This window comes from Trichosurus vulpecula, chromosome 4, assembly GCF_011100635.1.
Source record: "Trichosurus vulpecula isolate mTriVul1 chromosome 4, mTriVul1.pri, whole genome shotgun sequence".
In the NCBI taxonomy this organism is placed as follows: Eukaryota; Metazoa; Chordata; class Mammalia; order Diprotodontia; family Phalangeridae; genus Trichosurus; species Trichosurus vulpecula.
The window spans coordinates 172,586,865-172,605,295 of NC_050576.1; the positions used below are offsets into that span (position 1 = coordinate 172,586,865).

General features: G+C 39.2%; 1 protein-coding gene across 1 annotated transcript in view; it reads right to left on the reverse strand.

The window, feature by feature from the left end:
* Positions 1 to 9,768: 9,768 nt before the first annotated feature.
* LOC118848099 (putative nuclear envelope pore membrane protein POM 121B) overlaps positions 9,769 to 18,431 on the reverse strand; it is a 34,403-nt gene continuing 25,740 nt past the window's right edge. The window contains exons 6-7 of the mRNA XM_036756849.1: positions 12,756 to 12,833; positions 9,769 to 12,635 (exon numbers count right to left, since the gene is read on the reverse strand). Coding sequence (XP_036612744.1) covers positions 11,269 to 12,635; positions 12,756 to 12,833 — 1,445 coding nt within the window. The 3' untranslated portion in view covers positions 9,769 to 11,268. The remainder of the gene's footprint in view (positions 12,636 to 12,755; positions 12,834 to 18,431) is intronic.

The window sequence follows — 18,431 nt, forward strand, 5'->3', positions numbered from 1 at the left end:
TATTCTTCCATCCCACTTCCCCATCTTACCCTAGGGTTGCTGTGGGGCAAATGCATTATAAACCTGAAAGTACTATATAAAAATGTGAGTTATTAAAATCTAAATGGAAAGATTAAAATTAAGCCTACATTGGAGTTTGGTTTGCCCTTGCCTTTCAGGCAGATGCAGAAAGAGATTGGTTGCCCTGAACTTGGCAGGCTCAAAAGTGGGCTCCACCAAGAATCATAGATTTTGAGTTGGAAGTGACCTCAGAGGCTGTCTAGTCCAGCCTTCTCATTTTACAGATCTCCCCCTTTAAACTAGAAACTGAGATACAGAAAGGTGGCCTTGCCAATGACCATACAGGCTTTGTCAGACACAGGCTTCGCAGCTTAACCTTTCTGGGTCTCAGTTTTCCATTTGCAAAATGAATGGGCTGGATTCAATAAGTCTCTCAAGTCTCCTCCAGATGTAAATCTGTGGTCTTATGATCCTATAATGTTATTTCAAATTGACTAGATATATGACCCTGGGAAAATTACAAAGTTACTGGGACTCAGTTTCCTCATCTGTAAAAAAAAGATGGGATAGGGTGGACATCTGCTTAAGATAATAGCATGAAAGGTCATACAGAAGCCCAGCTTTCCCACATATATGCCAGAAATTATCTAAAAAGGCAATTAGATCAAATAATTGTCAGTAGATCCAAATAGAAATAGGAGTAAGCACCTTCATCTAGTCAAGGACTGCACAAGAAGACTGCCAAAAACCCCACAGGATTGTTCTACTAGGGAAGCTAGCACAAACCCAAATAAACAAGTTGAATTCAGCCTACCAGCCCCCTGAACTAAAATGGTCTGGAAATACCTGGAACCTGTAGCCATCTGTCTTGGGACAGGAAATCCAGACTCCTTGGTCTTGGAAGTTGGTCTTGGAAGGGGAAGAGGAGGGATGAGAAACCTATAGTTACTGATCATTCTGACCATGGATGAGGTACCTGGAGTCGGTGCCTTTGAGCTGAAACATTCCACACTTTCTGACCTCCAGGAAGACCTGAAACTTGTTCTTTAAGCACAGACCTACCAGCCAACAGCAAAAGGTCAGGAAATTGATATAAGGCTCAAACAGGGCCCTGCCACCCCATCCAAGAACGCTAGATGGGCTAGACCCTGGTCCTGGCAAAATATCCCCAAGCAATAACTGGGGTTGGAGATATGTGTAAATAGAAAACAATAAATATTTTTTAAAAATATATTATAGGTCAAGAAATGCCCAAGAGGTAAAAGAGAAGGAATGACTTCATAACAACTATAAGCAGAACCTTGGACAGATTTTTTGTTTTGTTTTTGGGGGTATACTTCTACAAAGTCACACAGCTAATGAACATCTAAGGTCACATTTGAACTCAGGTCCTCCTGATTCCAGGACTGGTGTTCTATTCCACTGCACCACCTAGCTGCCTTTCAGAGAGATTTTTTAAAATGTCTTGGTCACAGGGACTGCAAGAGTGCCTAGAAGAAATGAAACAAGAAATAAAGAATGAAATTATAAATGAATTAAGGAATATGGAGGGGAAAATATAGGAGAATAAATAGCTTGGAACAAAAGGTAAAAAAAAACTTATCTAAGTATTGAACACCCTGAAAATTAGAATGGAACAAAAAGAACCAGATGACTCCATGAGACAAAAAGAAATATTAGGGCAAAATCAAAAGATCGAAAAAATAGATGAAAATGTGAGGTTTCTACTACCAAACACCTAAAAAATAGATTAAAGAGAGATATTTAAGTATCATTGGACTGCCTGAAAACTATGATTAAACAAAAAACCTGAATGTGATAGTTCTATAAATAATAAAGGAAAGGGGCAGAGTGAAAATAAGAAAGAAGCCACTAGTCATCTCCTGAGAGAAACCCCAAAATGAAAATTCCCAGGAATGTTATGGTCAATACTTAGAGTTTCTAGGTCAAAGAAAAGAATATGATTAGAGAGAAATATTTTAAATACCAAGCAGGTATAGTTAGGATCACACAATACTTGGCAGCAATTACTATAAGGGATAAAAAATATCTTAGATATAACATTCCCAAACACAAAAAGATAAAGGCTTACAACCAAGAATGATTTACCCTGCAGGAACAAATGGAATTGAGATTAAAAAACAACAAAAAGGAAAAGGACCTATGTGTACAAAAATAGTAATAGCCGCCCTTTTAGTGGTAGCGAAGAATTAGAAATTGAGGAGATGTTCATTCATTGGGGAATGGCTGAACAAGTTGTTCTATACGATTGTGATGGAATGCTATTGGACTTTAAGAAATGATGAACAGGATGCTCTCAGAAAAACATGGAAGGACTTACATGAACTGATGCAAAGTGAAATGAGCAGAACTAGGAGAACATTGTACACAGTAACAGCAATATTGTATGATACTCTATGATGAATAACTTAGGTATTCTCAGCAAATACAATGATCCAAGACAATTCTGAAGGACTTATGATGAAAAGTGCTGTCCATCTCCAGAAAAAGAACTGATAGAGAGCTTGAATGCCTATCAAAGATACTTTTTCTTTACTTTCTTTATTTTTTGGGTTTTTTTGTCTGTGTTTTCTTTTATAGAATGACTTACATGTAAATGTGTTTTCCATGACTACACATGTATAAACTATGTCAAATTGCTTGCCTTCTTAATGAGGAGAGGAGGGATGGAGAGAATTTGGAACTCAAAATTTGAAAGATAAAAAGAATGTTAAAATTGTTTTTACATGAAATTAGAGAAAATAAAATATTAAATAAGGGGAAAAAAGAAGAGGAGAATCCTACAAGGGAAAAACAGGAATTTTTAATGGAATGGAGGACTTTCAAGCATTGTTATTGAAAATATCAGAGCTGAGTAGAAATTTTGAAATACAAATATAAAACTCAATAGAGACCTATAAGGGTAAATTCATTTGAGTCATTGGAAGGGATTAAATAATGATGAAGTGTTTACATTCTAGTGGGGAAGAAGACATGAGTATCCTTTTAGAATTCTAATATCTTCACAAGTTTCAGAGGAAGCTAAGAGGGTCAAAGGTGTTGTTCTGTTTCGATTATGTCAAAAGAGGAAGGGAAAGAGAAGGGGAAAGGAATATGCTGAGAAGAAATGAGGAAGGACACTAAACTTACTTATTTCTCATAATTGGCATGTTGTGCAAAAATAAAAAGTGTATTATAAACACAGAGGAAAGGATGGCCTCGGCAGACATCATATGAACCTTACTCATATCTGAACCAGACATAGGAGGGGTGAAACCACATACATACACACAGGGTTTGGTGTAGAAATACATTAATTTCAACAGGGAAATGGGGAGGGACAGGGAGAGGTGAGAGAGGGAGAGACGGAGAGGAGTTGTGGAAAGAATAGCAAGACAACTATTGGAGTGTGGATAATAAAGGGAGAATAAGAGGAGAAGAAAGGTTGAGAATCAATGATCAGGATCTGGGCATGGGGAAGAGACAAGGGGCAGTGGAGAGAAAGCAGACTGCTTCAATTACTGACTACAAGAGCTGATCACTTGTGTTTTCTTGCACCTCTTCCTTCTTCTTTGTAAAAGAGGAGGATAGGGAGGAAAGAGAAGAAAATCTATTTCATGATGTGATGGAGGGATGTACACAACTGATCATAAGCATAAAATGGAAGACGGCAAAATGGATAAGACAGCAAAATCCAATAATATGTTGCTTACTTGAAACAGTCATTCAGTTCAAATGAAGAACTGAAGCAGAATTTGCTATATTTCATGAGAACCCAAAAAACAGGAAGGCAACAGTAAAAGCAGATATGGTTAAAAAAGATAAACAAGTCTAATGTTTGGAACTACTGCTGGGCCCAGGGGGCATTATGTCCACTCCCCTTCCACTAATGTCCATCTATTCTGGATCAAGACATGAAGTCTGGACTGGAGTCAGTCCTGGGGGAAACTGGTCTCTAATGTGAGGAGTCAATCTTTTTTTTTCCCACGCTCTTCAACTTGTTGCATCCCTCATCCTGGTGTCCTGAGGAACATTTCTTAAGTCTTAGGTTGTAGCTCATATCTGTTGTCTCCCCAAAGTGGGAATTATAAAAGTACTCAGTGTGTAATATGAATCAGATAGGGGACAAGTATTTATTTCCTATGCAGAAAAGAAAGCAAACATACAAAAGAAGAATTGACAGAACTTAAAAGAGGTGACAACTTATAGCCACTTTTATACCCTCTCAAGAGGCTGATACTTAAACTTTATCAGAACTAAAGGCAGGTTTGGGGGTTCCCAAACACATATTCCACATTTCACCTTAGCTCTGCACTCTTTAAAGAATTTCTAGTCTATGTTTTCTGCCTGTTTGGGCCAGGGCTTGGACCCACCATCTTGCTGGCAGTCATTTTCTCTGGAAAAAATGAAAGAACTTGCATTGCTACCAGTCAGCTCTGCCAGAGGGACCTCTCCAGCTCACAAGGTTACCTCCAAGCCTAAACACACACACACCTTGTCCATCTAGAGAACCCTGGTTAGTAACCACCTAAATTGGCAAAGATGACAAAAAAGGAAAATGATAGTTGTTGGAGAGGATGTGGGAAGATAGGCACCCTAATGGTGGGGCATGAATTGGTGCTAGTCATTCTGGAAAGCAATTTGGAACTATTCTCCAAAAGTCATTAAACTGTGCATTTCCTTTCACCCTCAGATGTCACTGCTAGACTTATGTCCCCAAGACGTAAAAGAAAGAGGGAAAGGACCCTTGTGCACAAAAATATTTATAGCAGTATTTTTTATTGTAGCAAAGTACTGGCAATTAAGGGAGTAACCATTAATTGGGCTGGACAAATTATGGTATAGGAATGTAAAATAGAGTATTATCACACCCTAAGAAATGATGACAGGGATGGATTCAGAGAAACATGTGAAGATTTGTATGACTGATACAGGGTAAAATGAGAAGAAACAGGAGAACAATATATACAGTGATGACAACACTATAAAGAAAAATAACTTTAAAAGACTTTAGAACTTGGAGCTATGTAATGACCTAGCATGATGCCAGAGTGTCAAATACTTCCCATCTCCTGACAGATAAATGATGGGCTGAAGGTATAGTATAAGACATATTTCTGGTCACAGCCAATATAGGATTTGTTTTGCTTGACTAGGGTTTTTCGTTACAAGTTTTTTAATTGGAGAAAGGGGCACCTAGTAATAGTGCTCCTCCCCCCCCCAAAAAAGAAAAGTATGTAAATGAAGTATTTAAAAGAATTCACAGAAGAAAAGAGAAGGTTCAGAGGAAAACAGACAAGCAGGAAAGCTTGGATACTCACATATTGAATTTGTTGCATTATTGTAAAAAGCAAATAAACTAGCAATCTTTCTGCTCATGGAAATGCTTTTATCTGTTGCTGTTTGTCAAGTTTAGAAAAACAAAAAATTAAATGAATAAAAATGAGAGAAATGGACGTGATGACCTCTGAAATCCCTGTGAGCCTATCAATGCAATTCAAAAACCATTTATGAATTGCCTGTTGTGCTGGGTCCTGGGAGTTACAAAGACAAACATGAGCACAATCAATATACAACCCATGGCACTTCAAAAGGAAAAGAATTCAGAGGAATAAAAGCATCATACACCGATACAGAGGTCATTATCATACATACATGACCAATCTTTTCAGTTAACAGCTGTCAGTGAAGGAATGAACAAATATATGGAAAAAAGCATTTTTTTAAAGTGCTTGCTATGTGCAAAGCATTATGTTAAATGCTGGAGATCCAAACAGAAAGCTAAGATCCCTGATCTAGACAACACATATAGGAGGGCACAACTGCAGGGCAGATGGAAAGGTCTCATCATCCTTAGAAAGCAAAAGCAAGGCAGATGAAAATGCCACATTATTGGGCAACCATGAGTTTATCCAGAACTTTATCTTATTCTTTTTGAATCACCCAATTTATTTTATTTTTTAAATATGTTTTATTCCCCTCCTGCCTGATTACATGGGGTAAAAGAATTTTTTAATATTTGGAGGTTTTAATAAAATTTTTGAGTTCCAAATTCTCTTCCTCCCTTTCTTCCTTCCCCCCTTCCTGAGACAGTAAGCAATCAGATATAGGTTATACATGTGCAATCATGTAAAACTTTTCCATATTAGTTGTTTTGTATAAGAAGACTCGAATAAAAGAAAAAGAAAGAAAGAAAGAAAGAAAGAGTATGCTTCAGTCTGTATTCAAACACTATCAGGTCCACCTCTGCAAGCAGATAGTATGCTTCATTATTAGTTCTTTGGGACTTTCTTGGATCATTGTATTGCTGAGAATAGCTAAGTCATTTATAATTCTTCATCAAACAATATTGCCGTTATTGTGTATAAAGTTCTCCTTGTTCTGTTCATTTCACTTTGTTTTAGTTCATGTAATTCTTTCCAGGCTTTTCTGAAATCATCCTATCACTTCTTATAGCACAATAATATTCCATTACAGTCATATACCACAGTTTGTCTAACCATTCCCCAGTTGATAGACATCCCCTAGATTTCCAATTCTTTGCCACCACAAAAACAGGATTATGTCTTAGGAAGCTGCTAGAAATCTTGAGATAGAATAGAATGCTTGCTCCCCAGAAAGAGTTCTCAACTTGGGGTCGCTAAACTTCTTGTTTGAATTTTTTTGCTACCATGTTTCAGCATAATTGGTTTCTTTTGTAATTCTATGCATTTAAAAACATGATTCTGGAAGGGGTCCATGGGTTTCCCTAGATTGTCAAAGGGATCCATCACATAAAAAAGGTCAAGAATCTCTGATGTAAGGCTTGGGTCCAGGGACGGCATGAACTGTGCGTGGGATAGCACTGAAAAAACAACGATGTCTTCTGCCCTACTTGGCAAACTCTCATCAAGACTGTGCCTCCTGGCCACCATTCATACTTGTAGTATGGAAACGGCTTTCCTCCACTCTTCTTGCACACCCATTCTCCTTACCTTATGACCACACACACACACACACACACACACACACACACATACACACATTTTCTTTTCATAGCCCAGAAAGTTCTTGTCCAATTCAGAGAGATTTCAATCCCAGGCTGGTTTCCCTCCCTCTTACCCAACATAATCCCAGCAGTGTCCTCTTATCTCTCAGCTGCTGTGCTGCATAGGCATGAGCTAGCTTCCATATTCAGATTGTCCTTCCATTATCTCCTCTATACTGATGAATCCCAACTCTGTACCTCCAGTTCTACATCTCCAATAAGCTCTCTATTGAATGTCACGTAGATGTTCTCCAGCATCTCAAATTCATTGTCTAAACCAGGGGTTCTTAACCTGTTATATGTCATGGGTCCCTGTGTCCTTGTGACAGTGTGGTAAAGCCTATGAACCTCTTCTTAATATTGTGTTTATAAATGCACAAAATATACAAGGTAACAAAGAAAAGCAATTATATTAAAATCAAGTTTTTTTTTAATGAATTTACAGACTTCGGGTTAAGAATGGCTTGCTGTTGTTCAGTCATTTCATGTGTGTCTGATTCTCTGCGATGCCATGTGAGATTTTCTTGGCAAAGATATGGGAGTGGTTTGCCATTTCCTTCTTCAGCTCATTGTACAGATGAGGAAACTGCTAGTCTGATACGCAACTCATCACCACCACCACCACCAAATTTCTTTCCTTCACTCTCCTTCTGCCAATTCCTTCATTATCCTTCAACTCAACCAGGCATGGGTCATCTTTAACCCCACTCTCCTCCTCACATCCAATTAATCATCACAGCTTTTCACTTCTCTTTTAAATACTTTCTGGTCAACTTTTGGCCAAGATGGCTACCTGATCAGAGGCAGAAACCTTAGCTCCCCCAAGCATACTCCAGCAAAAACCTACAGTTCATACCATGCTGACTAAAGATCAAGAGATCTATTGTGAAATTACAGAAAGTGACTATTTCTACCTTAAGACTAAGTAGAAAGTCTAGGAGAAGTCAACAGACACTGGGAAAGGGCCTGCCTATAAAATCCACACAAGCATAGGTGAAAAAACTTGCAACATCTCAATGTGGGCAGGGATAGGCCAAAAAAATATGCTATGTTTAGAGGGAACTAGAACAAATGGCTACTCCACAAAGCATTAGATTAGGGAAATGCAAGGTAAAACAACTGAGGTACCATATCATACCTATCAGATTGGCTAATATGGCAGAAAGGGAAAATGATAAATGTTGGATATGTGGGAAAATTGGAACACTAATGCATTGTTGGTGGAATTGTCAACTGATTCAACTATTCCGGTGAGCAATTTGGAACTATGCCCAAAGAGCAATTAAACTCTGCATACCCTTTGATCCAGCAATACCACTAAGTATGTATGCCAAAGAGATCATAAAAAAGGGAAAATGTACAAAAATATTAACAGCAGCTCTTTTTGTGGTGGCCAAGAATTAGAAATTGTGGGGATGTCCATCAACTGGGGAACGGCTGAACAAGTTGTGGTATATGAATGTAATGGAATAATATTGTTCTACAAGAAATGATGAGCAGGCAAATTTCAAAGAAAGCTGGACTTACACGAACTGATGCTGAGTGAAGTGAGAAGAACCAGGAGAACATTGTACATAGTAACAGCAACACTGTGCGATGACCAACTGTGATAAACTTAGTTCTTCTCAGCCATGCAAGGATCTAAGACAATTCCAAATGACTCCTGATGGAAAATGCTATCCACGTCCAGAGAAATAACATGACTAATGTGGAAATATGTTTAACATGACCGTACATGTATAAACTACATCAGATTGCTTGCTGTCTTAGGGAGGGAGGAGCAAGGGACGGAGAAAAATTTGCAATTCAAAATCTTATAAAAATGAACGTTGGAAATTATCTTTATGTATCATTGGAAAAAATACTGTTAAATACAAAAAAAAGGCTTTCCAGTAAGATCAAGAGTAATGCAAAGATGGCTATTGCCACCACTACTGTTTGATATAGTTCTAGAAATGCTGGCCATCACTAGAATATAGTGACAAAATGTATATAAAATCTTAGTACCGCCTTAACTGTTTACACTGACTTCTTCATAACAAGAAATGATAGCTCCCAAATTAATTAACAGATTTAATAAAATTACTTTATAGAATTAGATACGTAACAAAATTCATCTAAAGGAATAAAAGGTCAAGCATCTCAGAGAAAACAATGCAAAAAAAATTTAATGGAATGAAGAAGGCCTAGCATTTCCATATCTCAAACTATAGTAAAAAACACAAATCAAAATTATTTGGTACAAGTTAAAAAATTGAGGAGTTGATCAATGGAATAGACTAGGTCAAAAGACACAGAAATAATCTTACATAGTAATTTGCAAAACTGCTGGGAAAACTGGAAAGTATGTTATACCATGCAATACTAGAGATTCAAAATAAACACACGAGCTCAATGTAAAATGTCACATCATGAAAAATTTAGAGGAAAATGGAAGGTGCTCTGAATAACTTGCTAGAAGAAGATTTCTTACCTAACAAGGGATAAATGTGATCATATAAGATAAAATGGATGATTTCATAAAGTTGAAAAGCTTTTGTATGAAGAAAATCAATGCATTTGGATAAGAATTAGAACCTTTTAACTGAGGAGAAAAATCTTTGCCACAAACATGTCTGATCAAGGTTTGATATCCAAGATATACACGGAATTGATATAAATATCAATCAACAAGTATTTTTTAAGTTACATGATAACTTTATTATATATTTAAATCTATTTTAAACTTAAATACACACTAATAAAAGAAAAAAATTGCTATGTGTACAGCAGAACATAAGAGAGTATTCAAAATATATAAATGCTACACATTGTGTTCAAAGGTATCTGTCTTTGCTTCCTTGTAGGTTTTCTTTTGTTCTCTGCTATGTACTTTTTACTCTCTTCCCTCCCCCTCAAGAAGGCTACAATTAAGCATGGATCTATCTATCTATCTATACATATATATGTATATATATGCACAAGACTGTACTCTGCTTACTTCCACTTCTCTTTCTCTGAAAGTGGATAACATCTTCCTTCATAAATTCTAAGTCTTTCCACATTTTTCTCTAAATCTACCATCATCATTCCCTATACCACAGCAATATTCCAACCTTATACTGTCTAGTTATCTTAAATAGTCTAATACAATATTGAATAATATTGGTGACATATAGTGAAGTTTCCCTATTTTTCTCTTTTGATTAAATCTATTTTAGCTTTAACTTTGTATGAGAAGATGAAATCATGATTATTGGCCCTGTTCTTTTTTTTACACAATATATTCTACTCCTGATCTTTATTTTATGTTCATGTATCTCTCTCATTTTTATAAGATTTCCTGAAAATGCTTTTCACATTCTGGGCTATAATTACTTATTGTTTATTGACCTTGGGAAGGTCACTTAGACTTTTTGGGACTCTTGTTTCTTCTTCTGTAGAATAAGGGGGTTAGACTAGATGGATTCTGTAGTCTCTTCCAGCTGCTGATCTAATACCCTTTTTCTTCTGGGTCTTTTCTCCTGTTCCACTCTACCTTTCAGGATCTCATTCTATTACATTTTCCCCCTTCTTTATTTCTTTTTTTTAAAGTGCCCTTTAGATTTTCTAAGCACTTAATAAATGCCATATCTATCTAGTTACCTTCCCATCTGCTCTTAAGGACAACCACACACCTGACCTAACCCAGGATCCCATCTTCCCCACAGTCTGGTTATCTTGTTTACAGTGCCCATTGTGAAATTCACACGATATATATATATTTGCTCATTAAAAGTAAGACTACTACTTATTTTTTAAAACTTTGATTCCACATTTACATTTTAAGCAAGAGGCTTCTTGCCTATCCCCACCAATTAATCTCCCCCATTTTTTTTGAAAATTAATTTTTTTAAAAAAATTCAGAACTTAATATATTAACAAATTAATAAACAAATTAACTTAATTCTGAACTTAACTTGGCCAAGCTGACAGGCATACATAACAAGGAGACAGGTCAGGAAAGGAAAGGAAAGACTGACGATACGTACATAAGTTTCTCCAGTTTTAGCAGAGGAATTGTTCAGTACAAAGGGTTTGTTTCCACCCTGCTACTTCCAGGGTGGTGGCCTTCCTGGCAGCTGCAACTAGAGAAGTGAGGGGTGGGTTTGCTGTACAAAGATGGGGACAGGGATAAGGCTCTTCACAGCAGGAGCCAAGCTGGGGAGAGGGGGTTGGGAAAAGAAAGAAAAGGTTTGGGGGCAAAGGTAGGGCAGTACAGGTTATTTCTTTTGGCTATGCTGTCTCTGGACCTTCAGTCGCTGCCTGGGCCTAGAGTTCTTGGATCCTGCCTCAAAGGAAAATGAAGGGGTCAATGGATTGAAAGACAGCCCTGCTCCCACAAAGGATGTGGTTGGGGTCCCAAAGGAAAGGCAATTGCCCACTGAGCCTGCTCCAGGGGCTGGAGCCTTCTGGGCAAAGGTAGGCATGGAAGTGCCTCCAAACACAGGTGTTTTCTTAGTGGTGCTGGCCACACTGAAGATAAAGGCTGTGCTCTGACTTGGGGCACCCAGGGAGTTCTGGTTCAAGGCACCCCCAGAGGAGGTGGTAGCACTGGCTGTTCCACTCTGGCTTGCACCGAAGCTGAACGCGGCAGTGCTCGAGCTGGTTCTGGGGACAGCTGTGCTGGCTGCCAAGCCCCCACTACTATCTGCAGCCAAAGAGCTCCCAAATGTGAAGGGGGCCGGGGTTATGCTGCTAAACATGGAGCTGCTGGTGCCACTGCTGGTGGTCTGCATGGTGGCCCCAAAGGTGAAGGCGATGGTTGGGCCCAAAGACAAGCCTGAGTTTGTGCTGACAAAGGTTGGCTGTGTGCTGGCAGGGGTGACAAAGGAGGTGGGGGGCCTCACCCTGCCAAAGGCGGGCTGGGGAAGGGCCGGTTTTGGGTTTGCTGAGCCCCCACAGCTGAACGTGCTACAGAAGCTTGTGGCAGTTGTCACAGCAGTGGTGGCAGTGGTGGTAGCAGCAGGTTGGTTAGACTGGAACATGGAGCCAGTGGATGGTGTGAAATTGACGCCAGAGGCAGACCCAAAGTGGAAAGAGAACGGGCTACAGAAGCTTGTGGCAGTTGTCACAGCTGTGGTGGCAGTGGTGGTAACAGCAGGTTTGTTAGATTGGAACATGAAGCCAGTGGATGGTGTGAAATTGATGCCAGAGGCAGACCCAAAGTGGAAAGAGAACGGGCTACAGAAGCTTGTGGCAGTTGTCACAGCAGTGGTGGCGGTGGTGGTAGCAGCAGGTTTGTTAGACTGGAACATGGAGCCAGTGGATGGTGTGAAATTGATGCCAGAGGCAGACCCAAAGTGGAAAGAGAACGGGCTACAGAAGCTTGTGGCAGTTGTCACAGCAGTGGAGGCGGTGGTGGTAGCAGCAGGTTTGTTAGATTGGAACATGGAGGCAGTGGATGGTGTGAAATTGATGCCAGAGGCAGAGGCAGACGAGAAAAGGGAGGGGGTGGTGGTGGTGGTGGTGGGAGGGGCACTGGCCGTGGTATTGGCCAAGCTGCTCAGCCCAGAGCCAAAAGTGGGCGTGGACCCCTCACTTTTCTCCTGCTGGTTCCTCAGTGGCTTCGGCTGTGGTTCGTCCCCTTCTAAGACATGAAAAGAGAGCCATGAGCATCTTACCAGTAATACTTACCAACAACCATTTCTTCAGCAACAAAGAATCACCATAGGCATAGCAGGGCATAGCCTTAGGAGGAATCACTTACTGGGCATCCATCTTGTTTGGCGATAACCTCTGTTAGGATATGTTGGTCCAAAGAAAGATGATGGTTTTCCAGAATCATCTATTCCAATAGAGACTAGGATCAGTACACACAACTGAGCTTCAAACAAACACATCAGCCACTTTGCAAACTCCCCAAGATGAGCCAAAGCCCCAACCCCAACCCCCAATCTATTGTCAGCCTGCTTTTCTTAGTCTCATATTTAGCTAGATTCTCTCTAGCCTAATCAAACTACTTGCTATCTCCTAGAAACATCCCATCATTTCTTACCTCTGTGCTTTTACTCACATTTACTATACCTATCACACTCTTCTCCCAAATCTGCGATAACTGAAATCTTGCCCATCCTTTAAGACCCAACACAAATGTCCCCTCCCCCACAAAGCTGGAGCCAGCTCTCTGAGATCCCTTTCAGCTCTAAAATGCTATGCTGCTACAAGTCTTCACTGAATCCCCCCAACAGAGACCTCATCTCTTGGCCTTCTTGGTTCTACCAGTACCACTTCATGCTAATGCGTTCCCTCTGATGACTCTCTCCAAGTTATCTTGCACAGATCTTGTTTGTTCATAGTGGTTTGTGTGTTGGTTCCCCCATTAGACTCAGAGCTCCTTGAGAACAAGAACTGTTTTTTGCCTTTCTTTATATCCTCAGCTCTTCCCACAGTGCCTGGCACACAGCAGGTGATTAATAAATGCTTATTGAGCATGTCTGCACCACTCTTGTGCACTCAACCCACATTGTCTTATATACCAGTTCCTGGTACTACACTGTAAGCCATAGAATGATTGTGTCTATATTTGTCTCTCCCTGTAAACCCCCTGAGCATCTAGAATATGCCTTGAATATAAGCAGGTGCCTAATAAACGCTTAACAAATTAAGTAAGACATACTGCAGGAAATGGGGAAAACTTGGATACCTGAAATTAATGGATGATTTAAACACCTCATTTTGGTCAATCATCACTTTCCAATGGCCTCCCCAGACCATTCTGGAGTTTCTTCTCTTTTGGCCCATACCATCTTTTAGTAGCAAGGCTAATGAGCAAAATGTTAGTGCTAGGAGGTACAGACAGATCACAACATAGAAAAGTTATGACTTGGATCAAATGTAAAATTCCTTTAAAGTTGATTTAAGTGGCCCCAAATTGATCGGCCTATTTCTGCCAGGAGATGACAGAGTGGTGGCAAACAGCCTGTTTTTTAAAAAAGAAATAAACAACCAAATGATGATGACAACCACCCAGCTGAATCCAGAAGAGAGATCAGGAGTGGGGCTATCAATCAACCATGAAGCAATTCTTATAAGCCTGGCATTGAGGATACAAATACATTAGTGAAACTGTGCTTGGCTTGTTCTATCAGGTGGAAAGCAATGCAAGCATAGAAATAGAAATAAAATCTACACAATGTAAATAAGTAAAAGATTGAGGAAGAATTAGAGAGTAATAGAAGGTAGTGATTCCTTGCAGTAAGTCCTGTACAAGATGATAGAGTAGAGCCACAGAAGCTATGAGATAAGATATTTGAGACTTATCAAAACAGATGTCAATATTTATTTCTGGAAATTAATGTGGGCACAAATGGTACCATGGGCAGCTACATGGCAGAGTGGATAGAGCACTATACCTGGAGTCAGGAAGACCTGAGCTCAAATCTGGCCTGACACTTAACTAGCTATGTGACCCTGGGCAAGTCACTTGATCCTGTTTGCTTCTGTTTCCTTATCTATAAAATGAACTGGAGAAGGAAGTCGTAAACCACTCCATTATCTTTGCCAAGAAAACCCCAAATGGAGTCACAAAGACTCAGGACTGAAAAATGACCAAACAACAACATAGATAGAATGCTCATGAAATTTTACACGAAGATAACACAGAGCTAAGTGGAATCACTAAGATAGTGAACAATAGAGTCAGGATTCAAAAACATCTGGATTGCCTAGAATATGGGGCTGAATCTGATAAGATGAAATTCAACTGAAATAAATATAAAGTCCCTACACTTGGATTAAAAAACAAATCAACTTCACAGGTTCAAGATGGGAGAGCATGGTTAGACAGCAGTTACTCTTAAAAAGACCTGGGTTCCCCAACTGATAAGTGGTCAAAGAAAATGAGCAAGCAATCTTCAGAGAAAGAAATTAAAGATATCTATAGTCATATGAAAAAATACTCTAAATCGCTATTGATTAGAGAAATGCAAACCAAAATAACTCTTAGGCACCACATCTCTCCTGTCAGATTGGCTAACATGTCAAAACAAGAAAATGATAAGTGCTGGAGAAGATGTGGGAAACTTGGAGCACTACTGCAGTTGGTGGAGTTGTGCACTGATCCAACCATTCTGGAGAGCAATTTGGAACTATGCCCAAAGGGTTATAAAAATGTGCATACCCTTTGATCCAGCAATACTACTTCTAGGGCTATATCCCAAAGAGATCATACAAGGGGGAAAAGGACCCATATGTACAAAAATATTTATAGCGGCTCTTTTTGTGGTGGCAAAGAATTGAAAATCAAGGGGATGCCCATCAATTGGGGAGTGGCTAAACAAATTGTGGTATGCGAATGTAATAGAATACTATCGTGCTATAAGAAATGAGGAGCAGATGGACTTCATAAGAACCTGGAGAAATTTATATGATCTGATGATGAGTGAAGGGAGCAGAACCAGAACATTGTATACAACCACAGACACGTTGCTTCTATGATGACTAACTTTGATAGACTTGGTTCTTCTCAAGAATGCAAGGTTCTAAGAAAGCTCCAAAAGATTCATGATGGAAAAGGTTATTCACATCCAGAGAAAGAATTACAGATTCTGAATGCAGACTGAAGCAAACTATATGCTCTCTCTCTTTCTCTCTCACACTCTCTCTCTTTTAAATTTAATTTGATTCTTGGTTTTGTTTCATCTTTCTCATGGTTCATTTCATTGGTTATAATTCTTTACAACTTGATTATTGGGAAAATAACTTTAACGTGAAGGTATATGTAGAACCTATATCAGGTTCTACATATCAGATGACATGCCATCTTAGAAGGGTTAGGGAGGAGAGAAAATTTGGAACCCCAAAACTTGTTGAACTGAGTGTTGTAAACTAAAAATAAAAAAAATTATTATATAAAAAAGATCTGAGGATTTTAGTGGACCAGAAGCTTAATATGATTGATGTGGGAGCCAAAAAAGCTAATGTAATGCTGGGCTGCATTAGGAGAAGCTTCCATGAATAAGGACATGATAGGGCCACGGTGCAATTTCCTAGTCTTACCTCATCTGGAATACTGTGTTCAGTTCTTGTTGCCAGAGTTTAAGAAGAATATTGGTAAGCTGGAGAGTTCAGAGGAGGGCAACCAGGATAACAAAGGGCCTTGAATCCATTTCTTAGGAGGACTAGTTCAAGATAATAGTAATATTTAGTATGGAGATGATTCAGGGAGGATCTGATAGTCATCTTCCAGCATCTGAAGGGCTATCACATGGAGGAGGGATTTGTTGTTTTGTTCTTGTTCAGCTGAGTCTGACTCATATGGGGGATTTTCTTGGCAAAGATACTTAAGTGGTTTGCCATTTCCTTCTTCAGCTCATTTTACAGATGAGGAAATTGAGGCAAACAGAGTTAAGTGACTTGCCCAGGGTCACACAGCTAGGAAGTGTCTGAGGTCTGATTTGAACTCAGGGAGATGGTGTTCCTGACTCCAGTCTGGGCACTCTAGCCACTGCACCACCTAGCTGGGATTAGACTTGCTCCATTTGGCTTTAGAGGGAAGAACCAAAAGTAATGGTTGGAAACTGCAAAGAGGTAAATTTAGGTGTGATGGCAAGAAAAACTTCATAATAATTAGAGCTGTCCAAAAGTGGAATGGGCTGCCATGAGAGCTCGTGGGCTGTCCCCTCATTGGAGGGTCTTCAAGTAAAGATTAGCTAACAACTTGCTGGGTATTTTATAGTGGAGTATGGCAAATAAAATTAATAAAGATAAACTGAGGTACATAGCTGTGAGCAAAATCAGTTTATTAACAGTGACATGTATAACTGCTAACAAAGTGGGTCAGATTGACAACCTCAGTGAGAAGGAGGGCACCATCTTTATTGATACACAACAAAGAAAAGGTCTTGGTAGGCATGGAGAAAAAGTGAGAGGCTGTAGGGTTGGGGCAGGAACATTACAATTGGCTATACTGAAAAAGGTGGTCTGGCTTCATGTGAGGGTAATTATGGCCCCCTCTGACAATTAAGAAATGTTCAGTGGGACCAATCTGCATCTTATCATCTTTGCTAGGGGATCAAAACTGCCAGATTTGCTCTCTCATTAGAAAAGTGAAAAACTCCCCTAATTGCACAAGGACATCCAAAGACTGATGACCTAACTTTTCAGGATGGTGCCAAGTTGTGTGTCTTGAAGATAACAAACAGATGTCATGGAAGTATCCCAGGGGCACCCAGTGTGAAAGAAAACAACTTTTCTTTTAATTATAACTTTAACTCAGAGCACAACTCAATGACATAGAAAGGTATCTTTAGGAAGATACATATTCAATTACAATATAAAATCAATACAATACAGAATCAAAGTAGTATTAATTTTATTTTCACTAGAGGATTCTTTTTAATGCATGGGTTGGTCTAGATAGCCACCAAAGGTACCCCTGCTCAAAAAGTGTGATTCTTTAAAATACAAGGTAATTGAGGAGAGGGAGACGGGAATGTTAATTAAGAAGAGACTAATTCAGAAAGTACAGAAGGCATTTCAACTGAGTTTTGAAGGAAGATAGGGATTCTAAGAGTTAGAGATGAGGAAAGAATATATTCCAGACTTGGGGGACAGTCTACGCAAAGATAGAGAGATGAGAGTTGGGAGAAGGCCTGTTCTTCCTGCAATACGTGAGATAGGGAACAGTGTGTAGTAAGAGTAGAAAAATAGAGTGGAATCTGGCTGTTGGCTTTAAACAGCATACAGAGACAATGGAGGAGATTAGGGTTTTGAAAAGGTATCAACTCTCATTTCCTTCTCCAACTTATCCAATATGGAGAGAATGTTTCAGTCCTCCCCAAAACCCCTCACCCATAACCCCTAACTACCTCCACTCTACCATCCAGAATAAAATTCTTGTCCCAAATATAATGACTATTAATTCTGGGGCTACTAAGGAATGATGACAAGGATAGTTCCAGAGAAACTTTGGAAGATTCATATAAACTGATGCAGAATGAAGAGGGCAGAACCAAGAGAACCTTTTTTACAATAACATTAGTATAAAGAAAAACAACTTTGAAAGACTTAGGGACTGTGATCAATGGAATAATCAATCACAGTTCCAGAAGACTGATAAGGAAGCATGCTACCTATCTGCTGACAGAAAAATAAGGGACCCAGGGTGAAGAGCAAGACATATATTTTCAGACAGAGTCATTGTGAGAATTTGATTTGCTTGACTATGTAACAATGTTATAAGAACTTTTCTTTTTTTTTTTAATCCCCAATGAGGATTAGAGGGAGAAAGAAGGGGCAAGAGTGCCAAAAAAGGAAATAAAAGGAAAAAAAGGGTCATTTAAGTATTTTTTTAATGCACAGAAGAAGGAAATCCAGAAGGAGCCACAGATAAGCAAGACAGCTTTGAAAGTTACATGGTAAATTTATTATGTATTTTAAAAGA